Source organism: Myotis myotis, unplaced genomic scaffold, assembly GCF_014108235.1.
Source record: "Myotis myotis isolate mMyoMyo1 unplaced genomic scaffold, mMyoMyo1.p scaffold_m19_p_18, whole genome shotgun sequence".
Lineage (NCBI taxonomy): Eukaryota > Metazoa > Chordata > Mammalia > Chiroptera > Vespertilionidae > Myotis > Myotis myotis.
The window spans coordinates 36,072,310-36,095,323 of record NW_023416322.1 but is presented as its reverse complement, the minus strand read 5'-3'; the positions used below and the strand labels follow the sequence as shown (position 1 = coordinate 36,095,323).

The 23,014-nt window shown below is 42.0% G+C and overlaps 1 protein-coding gene and 1 non-coding gene across 12 annotated transcripts in view; one reads left to right on the top strand and one right to left on the bottom strand.

Annotated features, from left to right (window-relative positions):
* Positions 1-687: 687 nt before the first annotated feature.
* Positions 688-23,014, bottom strand: part of SLC16A1 (solute carrier family 16 member 1) — a 42,218-nt gene continuing 19,891 nt past the window's right edge. For 7 of the 11 annotated variants that reach the window (XM_036342557.1, XM_036342560.1, XM_036342553.1 and 4 more), the window contains 6 exons: positions 17,201-17,461; positions 12,893-12,971; positions 8,260-8,294; positions 7,665-7,808; positions 5,408-6,271; positions 688-2,625 (listed from right to left, as the gene is read on the bottom strand). In XM_036342557.1, coding sequence (XP_036198450.1) covers positions 2,357-2,625; positions 5,408-6,271; positions 7,665-7,808; positions 8,260-8,294; positions 12,893-12,971; positions 17,201-17,417 — 1,608 coding nt within the window. In that variant the 5' untranslated portion in view covers positions 17,418-17,461 and the 3' untranslated portion in view covers positions 688-2,356. Of the gene's footprint in view, positions 2,626-5,407; positions 6,272-7,664; positions 7,809-8,259; positions 8,295-12,892; positions 12,978-17,200; positions 17,462-22,385; positions 22,444-23,014 lie in introns of those variants that run through there. The other 4 variants (XM_036342559.1, XM_036342562.1, XM_036342561.1 and 1 more) reach the window with 4 other exon arrangements.
* LOC118673849 lies at positions 10,751-10,933 on the top strand. The gene has a single exon (XR_004973515.1). It is a non-coding gene; the product is annotated as a U2 spliceosomal RNA (small nuclear RNA).

Sequence of the window (23,014 nt, the reverse complement as noted above, 5' to 3'; positions counted from 1 at the left end):
GTGGGTTTTAGTGTTGGCTGTTACCAAAGCTGATCTTACTTAATGCAATCCCTTAAGCCTGTGTCTTCAGTGGGAGAAAGTCAGCGTTGGACTGGGTTGATAAAGCTTTGGGTCTGGTTTTGAGCCCGTGTTTAGCCCTTGCTTCTGAATACAGCAGCTTCAGAACCCGTCCTGCTAATAAGTGCTGGTTAATCTGCATGGTAAACCCTTCCCTTCACTAACAAGATGCAGTGAATGACCAAAGACCAATAAGCAGGGGCTTATGTGTGGTGTAGCTCAGCAACTGGGATGGGGAAAAGACTCCTATACATCTGCTTCAGCTATCTTTCCTCCCTTCCCCTCCCCTCCCCTCCCCTCCCAACATTTCCTTTACTGTCCCCTCACTGACAGTGATCCTCGTTATTACAGAAGGGAAAGAGGCACATAGAAGTTACGGACTCGGGTCCATGGAAAATGGCAGAGTCCAAACTAGAGCCAAGCCTGCCAGCAGTCACAAGCTTCTCCCATAAACGCCACCTCCATCTGTCATGACACTCAGGCGGAGGACTGGGCTTTTCATTACGTCTTTACGGTTAACTCCTCTGGATGCTTTCAGAGAGGTTGTTTCAAAATTCCTCTCTTGCTAGCCTTTAAGTAAAGATGAGGAAAGGAGAAAAATTAAAATAAAATAAGCCACATACACAAAGCTCAAAGCACATAAGCCAAATGATTTAATTTAATATTAGCAAGGGTCAAATGGTATCTTAATAATGAAAATAAAGACAATAATGTCTTCCTCAAATAAAACATTTGGAGGAAGAAACATTTCTAAAAAAAAAAAGGAAAAAAAAGTTTATTTGGAAAAGCCAGCCTCTTACACAAGGCTTTTATCTATACTTTCACTCTGTCAATTACAACAATATTTTAAAATACATTTAATACAATATATAAGTCACTGAATGTCATTGTTCTACCTCAATTTAAAAGATATTAGTTTAAAAAATATTTCATTTTCATTCTGGTCCGTCTTCCCTTCTATCCTTACACTAAATCCATTTCTTTACTTTTCAAATAAGTGAAATGAGTCACAAAATTTTTAGGTTTATGTGGTGAAAATGTGTCTTACGAATGTGTCCAATAATTCTAACGAAAACATAATTTTAAGAAACTTCTCAGAAAAAAAGGAGTTATTTATTGAACTAAAAACACTCAGCAACTTCCCTTCCAATCTTATCCTCATATGTTTGCTTGGGGCCAAATCTCTTTGGCTCTTTTAAACCAGCAAACATGAAAAAAAGAAAAAGAAAACCAACAACAAAAACAATGAAGCACACAAAGAACCAGAATCTCACACACAGCTCTAAGCTAGACGTAGATATGAGTGGAGCCACTATGAATCAAAGGGGAAAATTCCAGGAAAAACAGTAACAAAAAGATTCTAAGTCTCATGGTTTAACTGAGTTTTAGAAAAACCTAAGCTGAGTTCAGCTGCTGTTTGAAATATCTGTCTACATTTAATTAGAGATGTTGGATTTACTAAGGGGGCACAAACATATAGTTTTGCATATTTTAATACTAACTTTTACAGTGGAAAAAAAATACTAAGTGATCTCAAAAGGGACAGTGATCTATAAGCACTCAAAATATGTCTTTGAAAGGGGTGCAGAAATAGTTATTTAATAAAATCAAGAACTTCTAATAAACATCCTAAGGAGAGAAACCAGATGGGGTGTTGATGAATACAATGTGTCTAGAAAGACAAGATATTTCCAAAATTTTATGCCTTAAGTTTCCTATATATATATATATAGCAGGCAGGTACACATGCCAGGCAAATATTAATGCTAGGAAAATATTTCAGCTAGGATTCTAGAAAACCCCCAACTTTCAGCCAAGATTTCTATTCAGTCCTTCAGTGATAATGTATGACAATATGTTACAAATAACACTGAAGCAAGATTAGTTTTAAATTTTAGATTTGCTTCGATCAAGTTATTTTTCTTTGTAATGGAACACTTAAAATAGATGAATTCAGCAGCGTGGTTTGAAAAGTTAAGGATCCTTGAAGATTCTAAAGACTAAAACTTAAGGCACATATTATAATCTTCATGACACTGTTAAAAGCTAAGATTAAAAAAAAAATTACCCGACTTCTCCCTTCATTCTTTCCCAACCACTCCCTCCCCAAAGGATATGGCATGTTAAATTTGGACTAATGGTAAGGAGTGAAACAAAAATTCCATCAAGGAACACCTGGTAGGATTTCCACACGAATGTCCACTATTTGCATTGAGCACCACTGGGAGATTACGGCCAGTAGAACATTTCAGATATCTTGGGTCACAAGCTGCTCCATTTACCCTTCAGCCCCACAGGCTCAGACTGGACTCTCCTCCTCTTTGGGGCTTCCTTCGGTGCCTTTCTGCTCTGGTGATTCCGCTGTGTTGGTAATTGTTTTTGGCGTCTCAACCTGTACACCGGCCTCTTCCTCTTTACTCTCATTTTCCTGCTCCCTCAATTTTTCTCTTTCAGTCATTCGATAATTGATGCCCATGCCAATGAAGAGATAGATGCCTGCGAAAATGAGAACTATGCCACAGGCCCAGTACGTATATTTGTAGTCTCCGTAAATGTCATGGAGACGACCTAAAGGTGTCAAAAAAGAAAAAAAACACACTGAAAACACCAACCAGTAAACAGTTATGTGGATAAAAGTAATATCCTTTTCTAAATAAAACTCAAGGACCTACTCAGAAAGATGTCAACCCAATTCTCAAATAGCCCACAGGTGACAAATTAGTTTAAAAAGAAACTGCTAAAAGTGGTCTGACCTTTTGTTTATGATGTCATGCTTGATTTTGGCTGGCCTTGCATACTGTCATTTTTAACAACTTGAAAATAATTAAATCTTGGCATATTTGAATTGGGAAAGAACTAGAGATCACCTAGAATCAGTTTTCTTAATACATATTGGGGGAAAAAATTGTTGCAATGGAAGTTTAAGAGCCCTGGCCAGGTAGCTCAGTTGGTTTGAGTGTTGTACCAATACGCCAAGGTTGCAGGTTTGATCCCTGGTCAGGGCACATACAAGAGTCAACCAATGAACGCACAAATAAGTGGGACAACAAATTGATGTCTCTCACTCTCTAAAATCAATAAATAAACCTAAAAAAAAGAGAAAGTTTAGGAATCTTGCCCAAGGTCACAGAGCTAATTTCAGTCTCCCAGGCAGACTCCTGCTCTTTCTCTGACATCAGCACTTCCCAAAAAGCATTCCTATGAAGACTTGTCCTAAAAAAAATGACCAAACGTTAATAATACCTTTGCATCATTCTCAGTGCTTATTCCTCGCAGCAGGCAGATTCTACCATCATTCTCATTGTATAATGTAAAAACTGAAGCACAGAAAACTTAAGTAACTTGTCCGAGGTCACAGAGTTAGTTAACGGTTAGCTTTAAACCCAGGACATGTGACTGAAGCTGCAACGATAACCTCTGTGCTGCAGGATACCTCCTGGTGTTTCCAAAGCCAAATAGTTTTGGGAAATGGCATATCTTATTCTTTCTTATTAAAGCTGCACAATGCAAGTTAGCATGTCAAAGGCTCTGCAAGGTCCTGCAGTAAAGAAATCTAACTTGGTGTTTCCAAACTTTTTTTTTGGCCATGAAATCCTTGTTATAGTAAAATTCATTAGCATCTCATCTAATTGGCATCTCAAGGAATAAACTCTGGAAAACCCTACTCCACACCTATGAAGGACTTCATGTAACCAATTCAAATATAGGATTCCATATGGCAGGGGTGGGTAACGTCCAGCTGCAAGCGGGCCGTATAAGGCTGGTGAAATCATTAGGTCTGGCCCTGCCATTAGGGGTGAGTTAGTTAAATGTTTGACTAAATATAGCAGGCTAATTTTTAAGTTGGTAATTTTGTATGGCCCACAAATGATGCCATAAATATCCCAATGGGTCTTGGCAGAAAGAATGTTCCCCACCCCTGCTACATGGTTTCCTAACTCAGGGCATTATTCACTCAGAGTATTTACTGAGCCTTTCCATACACCAGCCACTGGGTCTCTTAGGCCCCGAGGAGAAAGGTGGGCAAAGGAAATAATATCTACAGTTTAGTGGAGGAGAGAGATGTTAAGTAATCATATAAACTGTGACCAGTGCTACTAGGAGGGTTGAAAGCAGAAAACAGGGGGTAGGACCAGTAGGTAGGGTCAGGAAGGCTTCTCCTAAAGAGTAACTAGTAAGCCCAGACTGACAGGAGGAAGGGGTTATCTGGCAGAGAGGGGGTGGGGTAGGGATCCAGGCAGAGAACAGTGAGTGCAAAAGCAGTGGTGGGAGAAAGTACAGGGGACAAGAGGGGAAGGGAGAAGGGCCAGGCTGCTGGAGGAGAGCACAGGCCAGTAGGTAGGAAATGAGGCTGAAGAGAAAGGTGGGCGGGCCCATATGAGGGGCCCTGTGGGCCACATAAGGGAATTTGATCTTCACCCTAAGAAGATGAGAAGCAACTGCAGAGTTCCAATTAGGTGAAATATCAGATTTGCATTTGTCTGTCGAGTAGAAAACAGATTGAAGGCTGGCTAGAGTGGAGATAGGTAGACCAGTTAGGAGGCTACTGGAGCAGCTCAGGTAGGAACTATGGATAAGAGATATATAGATACGGAGAAAGTGTATAGATTAGAAATTTAGGAAGTGAAAACTGACAAGATTGGTCAACTGATTGGGTATCGTGGAAGGAAGTAGGAGTTACATCTTTTCAGAAAGAGCCAAAATTTTTTTTACTATGTGTTATGTATTGATTTAAAAGATGAAACATTTAATAACTTTAGGAAATAGTTTCCCAATTACATACTCAATTACTAGCTGTGTAATACAGGCAAATTGTTTCACTTTTAAAAGCCTCTTTCTTCACTGACAAAGTGGGAACTCTAACAGTCCCTACCTCATAGACTGGAGAGATATAAGATATAGGACAGTGCACTGTGAGCTTACATGGTAGCTATTATTATTATTATTACTACTACTATTACTACTACTACTACTATTACTTTAATTATTACTACTAAAATAAACTCCATTATTAAAATGAAATCACCACCAGTGCTTTAGAGGTGGCGTTGTATTTTACATGTTTTCTTACAATAAGCATGGAAGCTTTACAAAGAGAAAACATTTTAAGAAACAGCATCATTTTAAAAATGTTTTACTCCCCTTTCAGCTTGATGGTTCATTTTAACTCAAGTCTGTATTTGAGCAATGATGCTACTTGAAGAATTGTGCCAGTACCGAGGACACAGAAATGAGAAAGACCTGCTCTCCCCCAGCAAAAGGCTCAGTGATCTCTGCTTTCTAACCCCTTCTCAATCTTCGTGCCTGTTTTATATTAACAGAACCGTGGAGATAGGGAGACATACTATACCTAGAAGTGGTGGCCCTAGGAGGACGGGACAGCATTCCACAATGGTCACCAATCCCACAGCACTGGAGAACTTCTGGGGTCCAACGAGGTCCATCAGTGTTTCAAACAATACTGAGCTGAGCCACCCAAATGCAAACCCAAATACTCCAGCATAAATACAGAGCCCAATATAGCTGTTAGTCAAAGGTGCTACCATGTGACACAGTCCATTTGCAACAACAGAAGCAGCAAAAAAAAATTGAACTCGAGGTCTTATCCACCTTGTGTTGGCTAAAAGTCCCATAGATGGTCTGGCAAACATGTCAACAAAAGCCAAAATGGAAAGAAGGAAGGCAGACTTCTCACTAGAGTAATGCTGACTCTTGCCATAATTACTAAGAAAGACCAAAGGAGCAAACAGTCCGAAAAACATGATCACATTTCCGGAGAGGTATATCAAGAAGCCTCTGTGAGTGAACAAGGAAAAGTCCAGGAATTGATTAATTGTTTGCAATACTGACTTTTTCTCCTTTTTGGGGTTTTCTCCAATGAGATCTGTATTTGCATCACCTGCCACTTTTGAACCAGACTTTCCAGCTTCCTCAATGGTTTCTGAAGGCTGATATTTCTCTGCACTGGCTGGGGGGGGCCCTATTGGTCGCATCAGGGATCCAGCCACACAGCAGTTTAGTAGTAAGCCTCCAAGAATTAGGAAACTTCCTCTCCAGCCAAAGATACCGAAGAAAGCCTGATTGAGGGGGGCCAGGGTAGAAAGGAACACAGGACTGCCTGCCATGGCCAGTCCATTTGCCAATGGCCGCTTCTTGTAGAAATACTTGCCAATCATGGTCAGAGCTGGATTCAAATTGAAGGCAAGCCCAAGACCTAAGAAAGAGGGGAAAAAGAATCACATACTGTAACAAATGTCAGAGAGATATTTGGAATTACTTAACCAGACAAATAAAATAAACATATAAGTAATGAAGGAGACAAAGATCCTCGTTATTGGAGGACATTCTGTATTGTGGTTTAAAGTATGAGCTCTAAAACCAGACTATGCGCTTTCAAACCTCAGCATCATTACTTACTGTCTGTGTAAGAGAGAGAGAGATATTGACGTGAGAAAGACACATTGACTGATTGCCTCCCACATGCACCCCTACCGGGGCTGGAGAACTTGCAACCAAGGTACCTGCCCTTGACTGGGAATCAAACCCTTCACCCTTTGGTCTGAGGGGCTGATGCCCTACCTACTTAACAAACCAGCCAGGGCTCATGCATTATTCTTAAGTCAAAAGTGGTCAATACAAGAGTGGTCAATTGCCAGGGTCCAACCCCAGCAGGTCCAGGGGTTCCCAAAGGCATAGACGGAGTCGGCGAAGAAGGAAGGACACGGAGACAGTGTTCAGTTGATCAGCAGCCTAGCCAGGATCTCCAGCCAAGTTCTGGTCTGGATCTCCAGAGAGGTTCTGGTTAGGATCTCCAGCCAGGTTCTGTGTCCATGTTCTCTTGCTAGGTTCTCCAGCCAGGTTCTGTAGCCATGTTCCCTCGCTAGGTTCTCCAGCCAGGTTCTGTCCAGGTTCTCCAGCCAGGTTCAGTCACCAGGTTCTAGTCAGGTTCTCTTGCCAATTTCTATAGTCAGGTTCAGTCCAGGATCTTTTGCCATGTTCTCTCCAGCGAAGTTCTTCTGTCTCTAGGTTCTGTGTAGGTTCTGTCTTCTTGGTTCTGTCTTCTAAGTTCTGTCTTCTTACATCTGTATTTATACCAGTTGATTCCAATCCTATCAATCTCTATTCCAAAGGTTAGGGTGTTTCTTATCTCCATTCCAGGGAGTAAAGATTATGTAGCTTAAGCATGATTGTTCATAGTTAAAGTGATTAAATACCCGCCTGGCACTTAGTTAAGAGGTTTTATTCCCTCCCTAACTTCAGGGGAAAATCCCTACCTTGGGAAACAACCTTTCTCAGAGACCTTGGTTAAAACACATAGTGCCAAGAAGGTGAGCAAACCTATTAAGAACAGTATGCCATATATGCCAGGTCCCTTGAAACAGCAAGCATGGACCGGCTCCCGGCAGTCAATAAGCATTTTCTTTAAAACAAAAACAAAACACAAAGATATAAAAATACTTTTCTAATAAAGAGATGAAAATTAAAGACACATTTACTACTACGGACTATTCTTAGGACAAGGGATGCAATAATCTCAACTCATGTATTCATTCAACAGTGAACACCTGTTATCACAGGAATTTGAAAATGAATCAACAGCAACTCACCTCCAATGACTCCAATACAAAAGTAAAGCCCCTGTACACTGTTAGAGAAGGAAGCTGCAATCAGGCCACTGCCTGACAAGCAGCCACCAACAATCATGACTGGACGACTGCCATATTTATTCACGAGGATACTGCTGACAGGACCTAAGAAAGGACCAAACATTTAGTGGCACAGAAGAAAGGGTCGCGTAAGACCATTGGAAAACACATAATTACATATTGTTTTTGTGACTAATCACTATGCTTTAATTATGTTCAATTTGTAACAATGAAAATACATCCTGCATATCAGATATTTACATTTCGATTCATCACTAGCAAAATTACAGTTATGAAGTAGCAACGAAAATAATTTTATGGTTGGGGGTCATCACAACATGAGGAACTGTATTAAAGGGTCACGGCATTAGGAAGGTTGAGAACCACTGCATTAATGACACTAAGTGACAAGTCCTCCAAAATAAACATACAACAAAAGGTAATGGTAAGAATATTGCTTTCTTTTGTATCTGGATATTCTGGATGGAATTTTACTAAAATATAAACGACTAGATCCTTAATCTTTCTCTTATAAGGCAGAACAGGCTGGAAATACCTTGGTAATGGATGCTCATAAGCTTCTTGATGTATCTAGGATACGACCAACATATATTTTGTAAGTTTACTTTGTTTTAAATTTTGGACAGACACATGGATATGATGATATGATTTCAGAGCATTATTTACATATGATAAACTAGAGGCCCGGTGCACAAAATTTGTGCACTTGGCGGGGGGGGGGGGGGAGAGGGGATGTCCCTCAGCCTGGCCTGTGCCCTCTTGCAGTGTGGGACCACTCGGGGAATGACCACCAGCTTAGGCCCGCTCCCTGGGGAATTGGACCTAAGCTGGCAGTCAGACATTCCTCTGGCAGCCCAGGAGCCCTCGGGGGAGGGCTTGCCAGTGGGGAGCAGGCCTAAGCTGCAGTTGGACATCCTTAGCGCTGCTGAGGAGGCGGGAAAGGCTCCCACTACCACCGCTGTACTGGCAGCAGTCAGCCTGGCTTGCTCCTGTGGGAGCGCATTGAGCATCTGCCCCCTGGTGGTCAGTGTGTGTCATAGTTGACCAGTCATTCCCAATCGTTCTGCTGTTAGTATCCATTTGCATATTATCCTTTTATTATATAGGAGTGCCTGGCCAGCCCGGGTGAGGAGCTGATGGCTGTTTGCAGGCTGGCCACGGCCCCCAGCCACCCAAGCTCCCAGTGGAGGCTGGCAGGAAGCAGGTATCTGGGATTTATTTAGCTTCTATAATTGAAACTTTGTTGCCTTTTGCAGAGGCCACAGCCAGCCAGAGCAGACGGGAAGCTTAGCTTCCTCCAGCTCCATGGCCGCTGGCCACCATCTTGTTTGGGTTAATTTGCATATAGTCGCTCTGATTGGCTGGTGGGCATGGCTTGGGGGCATAGCAAAGGTACAGTCAATTAGCATCTTTGTCTTTTATTAGTGTAGATGTGGTTTATATTTTTTAAAAAGAAAAAAACAGCCCTAACCAGTTTGGCTCAGTGGATTGAGCGTCGGCCTGAAGACTGAAAGGTCTCAGGTTCGATTCCAGTCAAGGGCATGTACCTTGGTTGCGGGCACATCCCCAGTGGGGGGTGTGCAAGAGGCAGCTGATTGATGTTTCTCTCTCATCAATGTTTCTAACTCTCTATCCTTCTCCCTTCCTCTCTGTAAAAAATCAATAAAATATATTAAAAAAAAAGAAAAAAGAAAAAAAACAAAGTACATAATTATTTTTTTCAAGTTTAAAGTTTTGTAATTAGGACAGCTAAATGTAAAACAGAACTGTTCCCAATGACGTCTAGATGTCTCAGGTATTGAACTGATTATGACTTTTAGAGAGTTAACCTGGTTCCTTGCCTATATTATTGTTTTGTGTTGTTAGCCAATACTGTGAGTAAAAAAGCTTGTAGGAGAAAATTAACTCAGATAATGGTCAAAATATCCTTTGGTGTAATGCCTCAAGAAGATAGGAAATGGACTGTTATCTAAGAAAACCAGATTAAATTTCTTCAGCTGAATAGATACATACCAAAAAAAAAAAAAATCAGGGTTTTTTTTTTTAATGTGAGTGAAGGAACCAAATAAAAAGTGAAGTATTAAGGATCAAGAAAAAAAAGATTTTATGCATTTTATGTATCAGTTTTTTAATACAAAAATCAAATGGCCTCTTCTTATTTGCTACACATAGGTATAATCTGTAATTCATTTCCAAATTTGTCTTAATTATAAGGAAGTCTTATCCAAAGCAAACAATGGTTTGAAAGCTATAACACAACTCACATACACTAACAGTATTTTCTGATTACACACTGAGTGACACTCATTGAATTTCATTTATTTATATTTATAAGAATACTTATGTCTCTACTTTATGGACATGAACTTGTGGAAATGACAGCTTTGTTTACATAACACCATAACCTGTCTGGCTGGTGAAGGTAGATGACTGTAAGTAGGAAAGAGTCACTGCAATGCAGCTGTAGGGAAGGGGATAATGGAACATGCAAGTCACAAAGTTGGTGTGTCCCAAGTTTCAAATCCGGCTCATTTTCTTCCCATTACAGGATTCTATATTTATGAAGCAGAAGACATACAAATCATATTTCTATTCTATCCGCACAGTAAATTATGACCTTATTCCGTTTACTGTATAGTTGTCTCCCTAGAACAGCCGTGGGCAAACAACGGCCCGTTTGAAATGAATAAAACTACTGAAAAAAAAGACCGTACCCTTTTATGTAATGATGTTTACTTTGAATTTATATTAGTTCACACAAACACTCCATCCATGCTTTTGTTCCGGCCCTCTGGTCCAGTTTAAGAACCCATTGTGGCCCTCGAGTCAAAAAGTTTGCCCACCCCTGCCCTAGAAGATAGTAAGTCTATTTTTAAAAACATACTGTATATATAATGTATATATTCAGAAAATACTATTGATCATATGTTAACATATTTTATTTCCATAAATACTATGGAAGATTCTGCAGTTACTTTATTCTAGTAGTACTATTCTTAATCGCAGCATGGTGTTATAAGATTAAAAAAACAGGCCTTTTGGCTAAGATCAAGAGTAGTATGTTCCTATAAGTTTAATATCTGATATGTCCTCCATCTGAGGACCTTATAGTAAATGTATTTTTGGAGCAGGAGATGGAATAGGAGCTTGCTCCGTTCACTCCACGCATTGACCTGGTATTGCAGTACCTCGGGAATGGTGCAAAAACAGAACAGGCTCTGGCTGCAGGGAACCCAAATTCAAATTATGCTAAGTATGTATGTACATACCTACATACATATGAATACATGTATATATACACATAGTAAACATGCATGAAGAAATAAAAGCTTTTAATATCCCAGTGTTTCAGAGGATCAAGTCTCTCTAAGGTGTTGGGTCGGTAACTGACTGCTAGGACAGACTTCAGGCTCAACCAAGAATCCTATATAATAAAGAGGTAGTATGCAAATTGACCATCACTCCAACACACAAGGTGGCCGCCCCCATGTGGACACAAGATGGCCAGCAGGGGAGGGCAGTTGTGGGTGATCAAGCCAGCAGGGGAGGACAGTTGAGGGGGTCCCAGACCTACAGGGGAGTGCAGCTGGGGGGGACCAGGCCTGCAAGGGAGGGCAGTTAGGGGTGACTGGGCCAGCAAGCGTTACCAGGCCAGCAGGGGAGGGCAATTAGTGGCAATCGGGCCGGCAGGGGACAGTTAGGCATCGAACAGGCTGGCAGGGGAGTGGTTAGGGGCAATCAGGCAGGCAGGCAGGCGAGCGGTTGGGAGCCAGCAGTCCTGGATTGTGAGAGGGATGTCCAACTGCTCGGTGGGAGGGGCCTAAACGGCAGTCAGACATCCCTCGAGGGGTCCCAGATTGGAGAGGGTGCAGGCTGGGCTGAGGGATACCCCCCGCCGTGCATGAATTTTGTGCACTGGGCCTCTAGTATGTATATAAAGAAGTTTTCATTGCCCTAGCTGGTTTGACTCAGTGGCTAAAGTGGCGGCCTGGGACTGAAGAGTCCCAGGTTTGAGTCCCATCAAGGAAATGTACCATGGGTTGCAGGCTTGATCCCTGGCTCCAGTTGGGACTGGAGGGAACCAATCGATGTGTCTCTCACAAATCGATGTTTCTCTCTCTCTGCCTCTCCCCTCCCTTCCATTCTCTCTAAAATTCAATGGAAAAATATCCTTGGATGCGGATTAACAAAACAAAACAAAAATTTTCATTGACCTAGGTCACTTCATGCAAATATTAGGCCACAGCTGGTTTGGAAATAATTTTTACTTACAGCTTGTGTAAGATGAAAGAATAAAATATTGCCACGCTGTTGACTCTGAGAAGTATAAGTTAATGCTGTAAAGTTTCCAGTATTTTATTTTTAAAAAAACATATTTTTATTGATTTCAGAGAGGAAGGGAGAGGGGGAGAGACTCAGAAATATCAATGATGAGAGTATCATTGATTGGCTGCCTCCTGCATGCTCCCACACTGGGGATTGAGCCTGCAACCTGGGCATGTGCCCTTGACCATAATTGAACCTGGGACCCTTCAGTCCGCAGGCCAACGCTCTATCCACTGAGCCAAACCGGCCAAGGCAGTTTCCAGTATTTTAGATGGGAAATGTTAAGATGACATCACGGTAAAACTGAAAACATGTAAATTTACATTTTTCATTTTAGAAAAAAAAAGGAACAATTCAAGGAAATAAATAAAACAACAGTAGGCAACTGAGATCTCCTCTCCTATAAAACATACTCTAACAAGCATCAGGATGTATCTATGAACCAAAGCATTAAAGAAAAAGAAGAAAAGCAAACTAAATCACTCACAGCTCAAAACATATTAGGGTGGGTGTGGCCCAAATGCACAAATTAAAGGATTATGGCCCTTGTAAAAGTTATGATAATTATTAGGGACATACTACTTAGGAGCCCATCTAAACAAAAAAACCCCATTTAGTAAAAATTCTGCCACAAGACTCATGATAGGCAATTTGTCTTTTGAGTTATTTCAAGAAGGATGGCCCCAATTAGCTATAATTAGAAAAAGAGAGGGGTACAGTTCATAGTCCTATTATAACAAAATTCAGGGAAATGTGCTAGTTATCTCTGGGTGAGGACAAAGAAGGAACTGTTTTCCCAAAAGAAAGTGTCATGTACAATGAGTAGAACTGACATCACTTACTTTTGATGCAAAATGCAAGTGGTTTTCAAGCTCTTTGGCAGCTCGGAATTGCAACAGCAAACCTCTGGTTTGTAGTCAGCTTAAAGATACACAAAGCAACGGGAGTACCTCTGGAGAATATTTATACGAATTTTTCAAGCCATCATAATCAAAACCTGATTAGAAATCCTGGCAGATGGAGTTCAAGGCCTCCAAAATTATTTGCCCTCAGAAAAGTAGACAATGTCCAAGGTTCCTTTTCATTTCTCTAAACTTATATTTTCAAAAAGTACTATAATTGCCTGGTCGGTATGGCTCAGTCGTTGAGCACTGACCTATGAACCAGGAGGTCACGGTTCAATTCCCAGAGTGGACACATGCCTGGGTTGCGGCTTAATCCCCAGGGGGCAGTGGATCAATGATTCTCTCTCATTATTAATGTTTCTATCTCTCTTCTTCTCCCTTCCTCTCTGAAATCAATAAAAACATATTACAAAAAAAAGTACTTTAATAGACAAAACAGGCTTATGTTCAAAATTCAAAAGATTCAAAAGATATACAGCAGAAAAAAATGTATTCCCAGACCTGTTTCCTGTCACCCAATTTATCTTTCTCTAAGGCAATCAGGTTACCTGTTGTATCTGTGCAATGAAATTAGGCACTTAATCCAATTATGACTCCAACTTATTTCTGTTTCGTGAGTTTATGTTATTGTCTCAACAGGATTATAAACAGGATCACAACACCTAACCTAGTGTGTAATAGGTAATAATCAACCTACTATATATAATGTGAAATACCAAGCATAGTGCTTAATAAAAATGGGATAAAGTTGACACCAGGTTAGAAGCGTAAGGCTCAGGTTTAACAGTTAAAATGTAGAATATTCATATTGGATATTAAAGAGCTACAGATTTAGCCGAAACTGGTTTGGCTCAGTGGATAGAGCGTCAGCCTGTGGACTGAAAGGTCCCGGGTTCGATTCCGGTCAAGGGCATGTACCTGGGTTGCGGGCACTTCCCCAGTGGGGGATGTGCAGGAGGCAGCTGGTCGATGTTTCGCTCTCATCGATGTTTCTGACTATCTCTCTCCCTTCCTCTCTGTAAAAGTCAATAAAATATATTAAAAAAAAAAAAAAAAAAAAGAGCTACAGATTCAAATGATAAAAAGAGAGAACCAAAATGGTGGCATAGGTAAACACTGGTACTCGCAGCCTCCCACAACCACATAAAAAAATACAACTGAAATACACAATGGGCATCATTCAAAATCGCCTGAAATCTGGCTGAGTAAAAGCCCTATAACTAGAGAAGTAAAGAAGGCCTGGGGTGGGGCAGGAACCGGGTAGAGGGGGAAATGAAGAGAAGGGGAACATCTGTAATCCTATCTAATAAAAGAGAAACATGGTAATTAGCGTACATCCGCTACCCTTCCCAGTGGCTAATCAGCAAGATATGCAAATTAACTGCCAGCCAAGATGGCGGCCTGCATCCAGGCAGCTTGAAGCTAACATGAGGCTTGCTTGCTTCAGTGACGGAGGACTCCAACGTTCCCCACCTGCCTTGCTGGCCTCTGAGCTTGCAGTTTGAAACATTGTTACAAATATAGAAGCTAAACAAAACCCCAGAAACCTGCTTTCAGCCCGCCGGGATCTCAGAGCTGGAGTTGATACAGTGTTTCGATTATAGAACCCAAACAAACCAGATACCTGCTTTCAGCAGCAGAGGCCTCAGAGCTGGAGCCAGAGCTAAAGCTGGCCCAGAATTAAAAAAAAAAAAGAAAAAAAGGGGCTGTTGGGAGCTTCAGTCACACGCCAGCCTGAAAACAACCCTCAGCCCCTCACCCAGACTGGCCAGGCACCCCAGTGGGGACCCCCACCCTGATCCAGGACACCCTTCAGGGCAAACCAGCCGGCCCCCACCCGTGCACTAGGCCTCTATCCTATATAGTAAAAAGGTAATATGCCTCCCAGCACCGGGAACAGCGGAGCCGCGAGGCCTCCCAGCACTGGGATCAGTGGAGCTGAGAGGCCTGCCGGCACCGGGATCAGTGTGACAGGGGGCAGCGCCCAAACCCCCTGATCACCCTGCAACTCTGTGTGTGACAGGGGGCGGGGCCAAAACCTCCCTATCTGCCCTGCTCTGTTCGTGACAGGGGAAGGTGCCCCAACCCCCTGATCAGCCCTGCTCTGTGCCTGATAGGGGGGAGCTCCCCAACCCCCTGATCACCCTGCGGCTGTGTGTGTGACAGGGTGCGGGCCCTGCTCTGTGTGTGACGGGGTAGAGCCATAACCTCCCCATTGGTCCTGCCCTGAGTGTGAGAGTGGCGGCACCCCAACCCCGATTGACCCTGCTCTGTGGGTGATAGAGGGCGGCGCCCCAACCTCCCTTCCACGGGCCCTGCTCTGTGTGTGATGGGGTAGACCCATAACCTCCCCATCGGCCCTGCCCTGAGTGTGACAGTGGCGGCGCCCCAACCCCCTGATTGGCCCTGCTCTGTGCGTGACAAGGGGCAACACCCCAACCCCCTGATTGGCCCTGCTCTGTGCATGACAGGGGGTGGCGCAGCAACCTCCCCATCGACCCTGCCTTGAGTGTGACAGGGGGCAGTGCCCCAACCCCCCAATCGGCCCTACCCTGAGCGTGAATGAGGGTGGCATCGCAACCTCCCGATCTGCCCTGCTCTGTGCATGACAGGGGGCAGCGCCCCAACTCCCCAATTGGCCCTGCTCTGAGCCCGACCAGGGGCTGCACCTAGGGATTGGGCCTGCCCTCTCCCACCCAGGAGCAGGCCTAAGCCAGCAGGTCGTTATCTCTCGAGGGGTCCCAGACTGCGAGAGGGCACAGGCCGGGCTGAGGGACCCCCCCTCCCCACCGAGTGCACAAATTTTTGTGCACAGGGCCTCTAGTCTTATATAATAAAAGGCTAATATGCAAATTGACTGAACGGCAGAACAACCAGTCACTATGACGTGCACTGACCTCCAGGGGGCAGATGGTCAATGGAGGAGCTGCCCCCTGGTGGTCAGTGTGCTCCCACAGGGGGAGTGCCTCTCAACTAGAAGCCAGGCTCATGGCTGGCGAGTGCAGCAGTGGTGGCGGGAGCCTCTCTCGCCTCTGCAGCAGCACTAAAGATATTTGCCTGCCGCTTATGCCTGTGGGCCTAAGCCAGTGATGACGAACCTTTTGAGCTCGGCATGTCAGCGTTTTGAAAAACCCTAACTTAACTCTGGTGCCGTGTCACATATACAAATTTTTTGATATTTGCAACCATAGTAAAACAAAGACTTATATTGTTTATATTTATTTTATATATTTAAATGCCATTTAACAAAGAAAAATCAACCAAAAAAATGAGTTCATGTATCAGAGGTTTGCCATCACTGGCCTAAACCCTCAGTCGGGCATCCCCCGAGGGGGTGCAGGCTGGGCTGAGGTAACCCCCACCCCAGGGCACGAATTTCATGCACCAGGCCTCTAGTACTCTCAATAATAAAGATTAAAAAAAAAAAAAAAGAGCTACATATGAAAATAATCTGAGGTACTAAACAGTCACCGAAAATAAGATTATCAAAAGTAAAAGCTTGCCTAAATTAGCAACTTGAGACACTGTCAATCCCAATAAATAAGTACATTTGGCTTTAGAATCTCTGCTTACTAAGTACCTATATATTTTCAGTACTATGGTAGGTTTTGACTTGTACATGTTAAATTGTGATTTGGTGTTCCAAAGTGAAACAAACAATATTTTAAATGATGTTATTAAGTAAGCAGTAACTTACTCTTCACATTTCCTTCACATGTCAAAGACAGAAAGGGAGGGGGTGACAAAACTTAAGCTTAAGGTGCAGCTGAACTGCTTTCAGGACTATATTATCACAAGGAACCAGAGGGAGATTTTATTCATTTCTTTAATTCTAACACCATGAAAAGTGTTTTTTCTGAGACTCTGAATTAGCTATTCAAGTTAACTCGATTTATTTTAATTCTTCTGACATCAATTAAAAAAAAATCTTTGTTTATATTTTAAGAGTCTAGAGGAGAACAATAAAAAAAATCAGTTGTGCACGTGTCATTTTTCTGAGAGCTTTTTAAAGCTCAATGATACTGCGTAGGAGCAAATCACAATTTCTCTTTTGTTTCAGACTACTATGGAACTAACAGCAAAAGTTGTCATTGCTAATAGGAATGAAAATGTGACTCTAAACATAAAGCTTCAAGCAATGACATTTCAAAACACCTCACTGAATGAGACATAAAAAAGTGACCTAATACAGAGCCTCTGTCTGCTTTATGAATATTAAAACAGCAGGCCTTTGTGGGTACTTACCTCCACCATACATGACAGCCAGCATGATGGAGGATATCCATGACACTTCACTGCTGGTGGCATGGAATATTTCTTCAATTTCTTTGAAGAACACAGTAATAGACTTGGGAAATGCATAAGAGTAGCCGATGGAAATGAAAGCTCCAAATACCACTGCCCACCCCCAGCCTCCATCTGGGGGGGTGTATCCAACTGGACCGCCAACTGCTGGTGGCATTTTAAGGGTAGATGAATTCCAAAATGCAGTTCAAATCCAAGTATCTGAAGGATATAAAATTAAAACAGTATGTCAGCTATGTCAGCAATAAAGCACTCCCACCCACCACTGCCAACAACAAACACTTCCACCCTTTACACCAACCTTTCAAATAACGGAATTGTTTTTCAATGTTACTTGTCCAATGGACATTATCTTCTCAGGACATTATCACAAAAAGTCTTAGTGCCATGGTATTACAGGCCTGTGTGAGCTTATGCTTGGCGGGGCAATGTCTGTGGGAAACCTCTGTTCTTCCAAAGATATATTATGTTTGATCTTGCTAGCAAAGATTTCCCATAGGCAAAGTCCTGCCAAATATAAACTGACAATCTAAAATTTCAAAACACATCAAGAACCAATTAACTGTAAGTGAAGCTAAGCCAATCAACATAGCTGGATTAGATACTCAAGCACTACAGATCTTGGATATGGATATTTAAATGGCTAAAAGCAGTAAGGCATTAAAAGCACTTTAAACATTAATTAGACTAATTGATTTGAAACAGAACTTCTAGAAATGAAAAGTATACTCAATGAAATTAATAATAGGTTAACTAGCATACTGAACACAGCTGGAAAGAGACAGTAAACCTGCAGGATAGATCTGAAAAAGTCAGAATTCAGCGGAGAGCTTTATTCTGAAGCTATGAGAGAAAGGTTTAGAAACATGGAGTTTAGAATGGGAGGATCAAGCATACATCTAATGGGACTTTGGAAAAAGATAAGAGTGGGAAAGAGACAACTTTCAACGGTTAATAGCTAAGGATATAGACTTGATGAATAATATGAACCTACATATGATGAAACCCAACAAGATAGAGGAAAATCTTTAAAAAAAACTATTAAGAAAATACAGATTGGTCGAGATGGCCCCGGTGAGGTCGGAACGGCCCCGGTGAGGTCGGGACGACTCCGGTGAGGTCGAGACAGCCCCGGTGAGGCCGAAACGGCCTCAGTGAAGTCAGAATGGCCCCGGTGAGGTCGAGACAGCCCCAGTGAGGCCGAAACGGCCCCGGTGAGGTCGGGACGGCCCCAGTGAGGTCGGGACGGCTCCAGTGAGGTTGGGACAGATAATGGGGACCAGTATAGACTGATGAACAGGGGTAGATACAGAGGCAGAGCAGCATTGAACAGACTGTCAAACAAAAGTGGGAAGCCTGGGGAGGGCGGGTTAAGAGATCAACCGAAGGACTTACATGCATGCATATAAGAATAACCAATGGACACAAGACACTAGGGGGTAGGGGAGGCCGGGGGAATGTCAAGAGAGCAGGGGAAGGAGACATATGTAATACTCTTTGTAATACTTCAAGAAGTTAAAATTATTTTAAAAAAAAGGATCTACATGCTAAATGATAAAAAAAAAAGAAAATACAGATTATATAATCACAGTGACAAAACAGAATTCTCCTCAATTTTGAAAAACTGTCACTGTGTCTTAAATATTGGTTTTCCCTATTCTCTCTTTCCTTTCCTTTGCGATTCTAACTGAATGTGGGCAGGGCCTTCCCATGGTATCTACTCTTCTTCTGTGTTTTCCATCCATTTGTTTCTCTGTACAAAGAATTTGAGGCCTAGGATATTATCTTTCTCCAGAGATATATTTCTAGGATCAAGATGTTTTAGATTGCAGTTCATTTGAGGACTGCTTTGCCTCCAGTTCATCCTTCGTCCTACAGCACAGCCCTTTAGCATCCCAACCCAAAAGAACAGTATTTTGTTACCAGAGCTCTCACTCTTTTTTTTTTTTTTTTTTTTTTTAAAATATATTTTATTGATTTTTTACAGAGAGGAAGGGAGAGAGATAGAGAGTTAGAAACATCGATGAGAGAGAAACATCGATCAGCTGCCTCCTGTACATCTCCCACTGGGGATATGCCCGCAACCCAGGTACATGCCCTTGACCGGAATCGAACCTGGGACCTTTCAGTCCGCAGGCCGACGCTCTATCCACTGAGCCAAACCGGTTTCGGCGGGAGCTCTCACTCTTGATGGGTTCTTGACTCCAACATTTTTTCCGTTGGGCCCATGGAGCTTTCCAAAGCACTACTTACACCACCGGAAACTGATCCTCTTTCTATAACTTGAAAGCCTTTAACTCCATAATCATATTACTATTGCCACAAGTAGAAAGCTAGTAAGATAAGTTGCCAAAATCAGATAATCATCAAAATAAGGAAGTCACCAATCAGAGGCTGCCAACATCTGCTGTTAGCTCTAAATCCACATGACAGCACCATAAAAATGGATCCTACATATCCTGCCTCTCAAAATCTCAAAGCCAGTATCTAGACCTGGAGACATCTGTTCTGATTCTGCCTCGCAAATGTCACAATGCATTTGACTAGCAGAATTCAAATCAAATCCAGAAACATAGTTGCAAGGGAACCTGGAAAATGTAGTTTTTAGCTTTAAAGCCAGGGCAATATAGCAAAGTACACTAGGAAAAAGGATGTAGTGGATGCCAAACACTATTTTCAAAATCCACAGACACATGTAGTATGATACCATTTAATAAAATTTTAATCATGCAAAACAATAATATATTGTTTACAGACATACATAGGTAATAACAGTCATGATTGCTTCGCTTAATGATGGGTATACATTCTGATAAATGCAACCTTAGGTGATATCGTTGTATAAACATCATAGAATGCACCAACACAAACATACATGGTACAGCCTACGACACTCCTAGGCTATATTGTATAGACTATTGCCTCTAGGCTATAAACCTGTATGGCATGTTACTGTACTCAATACTATAGGCAACTGTTTAACACAATGGTATTTGTCTATTAAAGCATATCTAAATAGAAAAGGTATAGTAAAAATGTTATGAAGATAGCGGTACATCTGTATGGGGCACTTATAATGAAACTTGCAGAACTAGAAGTTGCTCTTGGGTGAGTCAATGAGTGAAAGGCGAGTAAATGCGAAGGCCCAGGAATTCCACAAGGCTGTGGTTGAGATGGCAAACCACTTTAACCCTACACGACTGTAGACTATATTTATAAACACTGTATACTTAGGTTACGCTAAATTTATTAAAATTTTTTCTTTTCTCAAATTAACCTTAGCTTACTGTAACTTTTTTACATTATAAGCTTTCAAATTTTTTGATTATTTTGTAACACTTCGTTTAAAACAAACACATTGTACAGCTATACAAAAAATATTTTTGTTTATATCCTTATTTTATGAGATTTTTCCTCTTCTTTTTAAACTTTTTTTGTAAAAAAAGAAGACACACATACACACATTAGCCTAGATCTACACAGGTCAGAGTCATAATATCCTTTACTGTCTTCCACCTCCACACCATGTCCCACTGGAAGGTCTAACATGCATGGGATTGTTATCTCCTATGATAACGCTTTCTTTTGAAATATCTCCTGAAAGACCTGCCTGAGGCTCTTCTTAAGCAGGTGTCACTCTTTTCAGAAATATGTCCATGGTGGTTTGCTTGTTTCTTTTTTAAATCAAAGATTTGCTTGTAAGCAGATAATGTACCATTAATACAGAACATTCCTCTGTATTAATGAAAGCCTTTCAGTGTGGGTTTATGTCTTTAAACTTTTTAAAGAGTTTGTTGAGGTCTGCAAAAGTTTCTGCTAAACCCTTCACTGTGAATTTTCTTAAGTATTTTCTTTCTTCTTTTTCTTCTGCAGCTTTCTTTTCTCTTGCTTCTTTAGCTATACATTCATGTCCCAGTTCTAATAATCCCTCAGTCAATTCCCAGAACCACCGTTAGGTCATCCTCATTCACACCAGGGTTAAAGGTGTTTGTCATCTCAACCACAGCCTTGTGGAATTTTTGCAACCTCTTCATCCTTGGCAATTCCTTTAAGTTATGAATGAACCTCTTGTCTTCTTACATATGCCATTCATACATTCCTTGGTGACATCACCCCCAACCCCGAAGCAAGGTTCTTGATGCAGTTATAGATGTAATCCTCCCAGCATTGCTGTCTTCCTCAGTTGCAGCAATAGCCTGAGTAAATAGTCTTCAGGCAGTAGACTTTAAACAGCACTATAACTCCTTGGTCCACTGGTTGGATCAGAGGGATGGTGTTCAGAGGAGGAAACACCACTTGATATTGGGATGAAGATCACCAATAGAAGGAGGATGCCTGGGAGCATTCTCAATAATAAGCAAAACCTTGAAAAGTATTTTATTCTCCAAACAGTACTTCTCCATTTCCCTGGTATAGCAACTCAAAAGGGCATCTTAGAAGAGAAGCTGGGTCTCCCATGATTTCTTATTGCTCCTGTAGCATGCTGGCAGTGTGCACTTATTGATATGCTTGAAGGCTCTGGGGTTCTCAATGTGCCAGATGACAAAGGGTTTCAATGTGTAACCTGCAACATTGCCCCCAAGCAAGACTGCTATCTTATCCTTAAAAGCCTTCAAATCTGGCACTGACTTGGGTTCCTTATGGATGGAAGCCCTTTTAGGCATCCGTTTCCAGAAGAGGGAGGTTTCAGCAATATTCAATATTTGTTCTGGCAAGTAATTTTCCTCCACAATCAGCTTATCTCAAGTTTCCAAAAATTCCTCACATCAACAGTCACTTTCACATTATGGAAGGAATAACGATTCTTGAATTGTTTAAACCACCCAGAACTAGCAGTAAATTCAACACTGTAGTCCAGCCTTTTTTTCAACATCACAAACAAAATTTTTGCTTTGGCCAGAATTGTCATGGTATGAGAGGGACACACTTCTGTGTCTGGTCTTCATGCCAGGTTATTGGAAGTTTCTCCTTGTCTGATATAGGTTCTTCTCGAATTTTCTCTTAGTTTGATTGCCTTTGATGAAGCAGATCCTTCAACCATTTCCATCACTTTGTTGTCTTTCTTCAGCTATGCTGAAATGGGACATGCCTGACTGGTGAACAATAACCATCACTGATTTCTCACCTTCTAGTCCTTAATTACTTGGCCTCTTACTGGCAACATTAGCAGTGGATTCCACACACTTAGGGGCCATGATGAACAAAATAACATGAAATTAAAAAACATAAGATAAAATGATACAATTAAGAAATGCAGCAAACTAGATGTATCATGCTGCTGCAGGCTTAACATGTATACTGGTTTACAACAAACTATCTAATCTAATAATAGACAAACATGGTAATTAACCGTACCTTCGCTATGCTTCCCATGGACTAATCAGGGTGATATGCAAATTAACTGCCAACTAAGATGGTGGTTAACCGCCAACAAAGATGGCGGCTAATTTGCATACTGCAGGCAGGGTAGGACAGCGCAAGCCGCCATCCAGGCCCCTGTGTGTGATCCGGGGGCGGGCGGGGGCTGGGGCGAAGGCAAGTGGTGCCGATTGCCTTGCCCGAACCCTCGCCTGCCCACTGGAGACATGCGGGGCCCTCTCTGAGAGAGAGAGAGAGAGAGAGAGAGAGAGAGAGATTTAGAGAGAGGCAGAATTTGGCATCCCGCATCCCTCTCTGATCTATCACTGTGATTCCAAGCCAGCAAGGGCTGCCTTTAGGCTGCAACTCCAGGTCCCTCATCCCCACCCCAGGCCC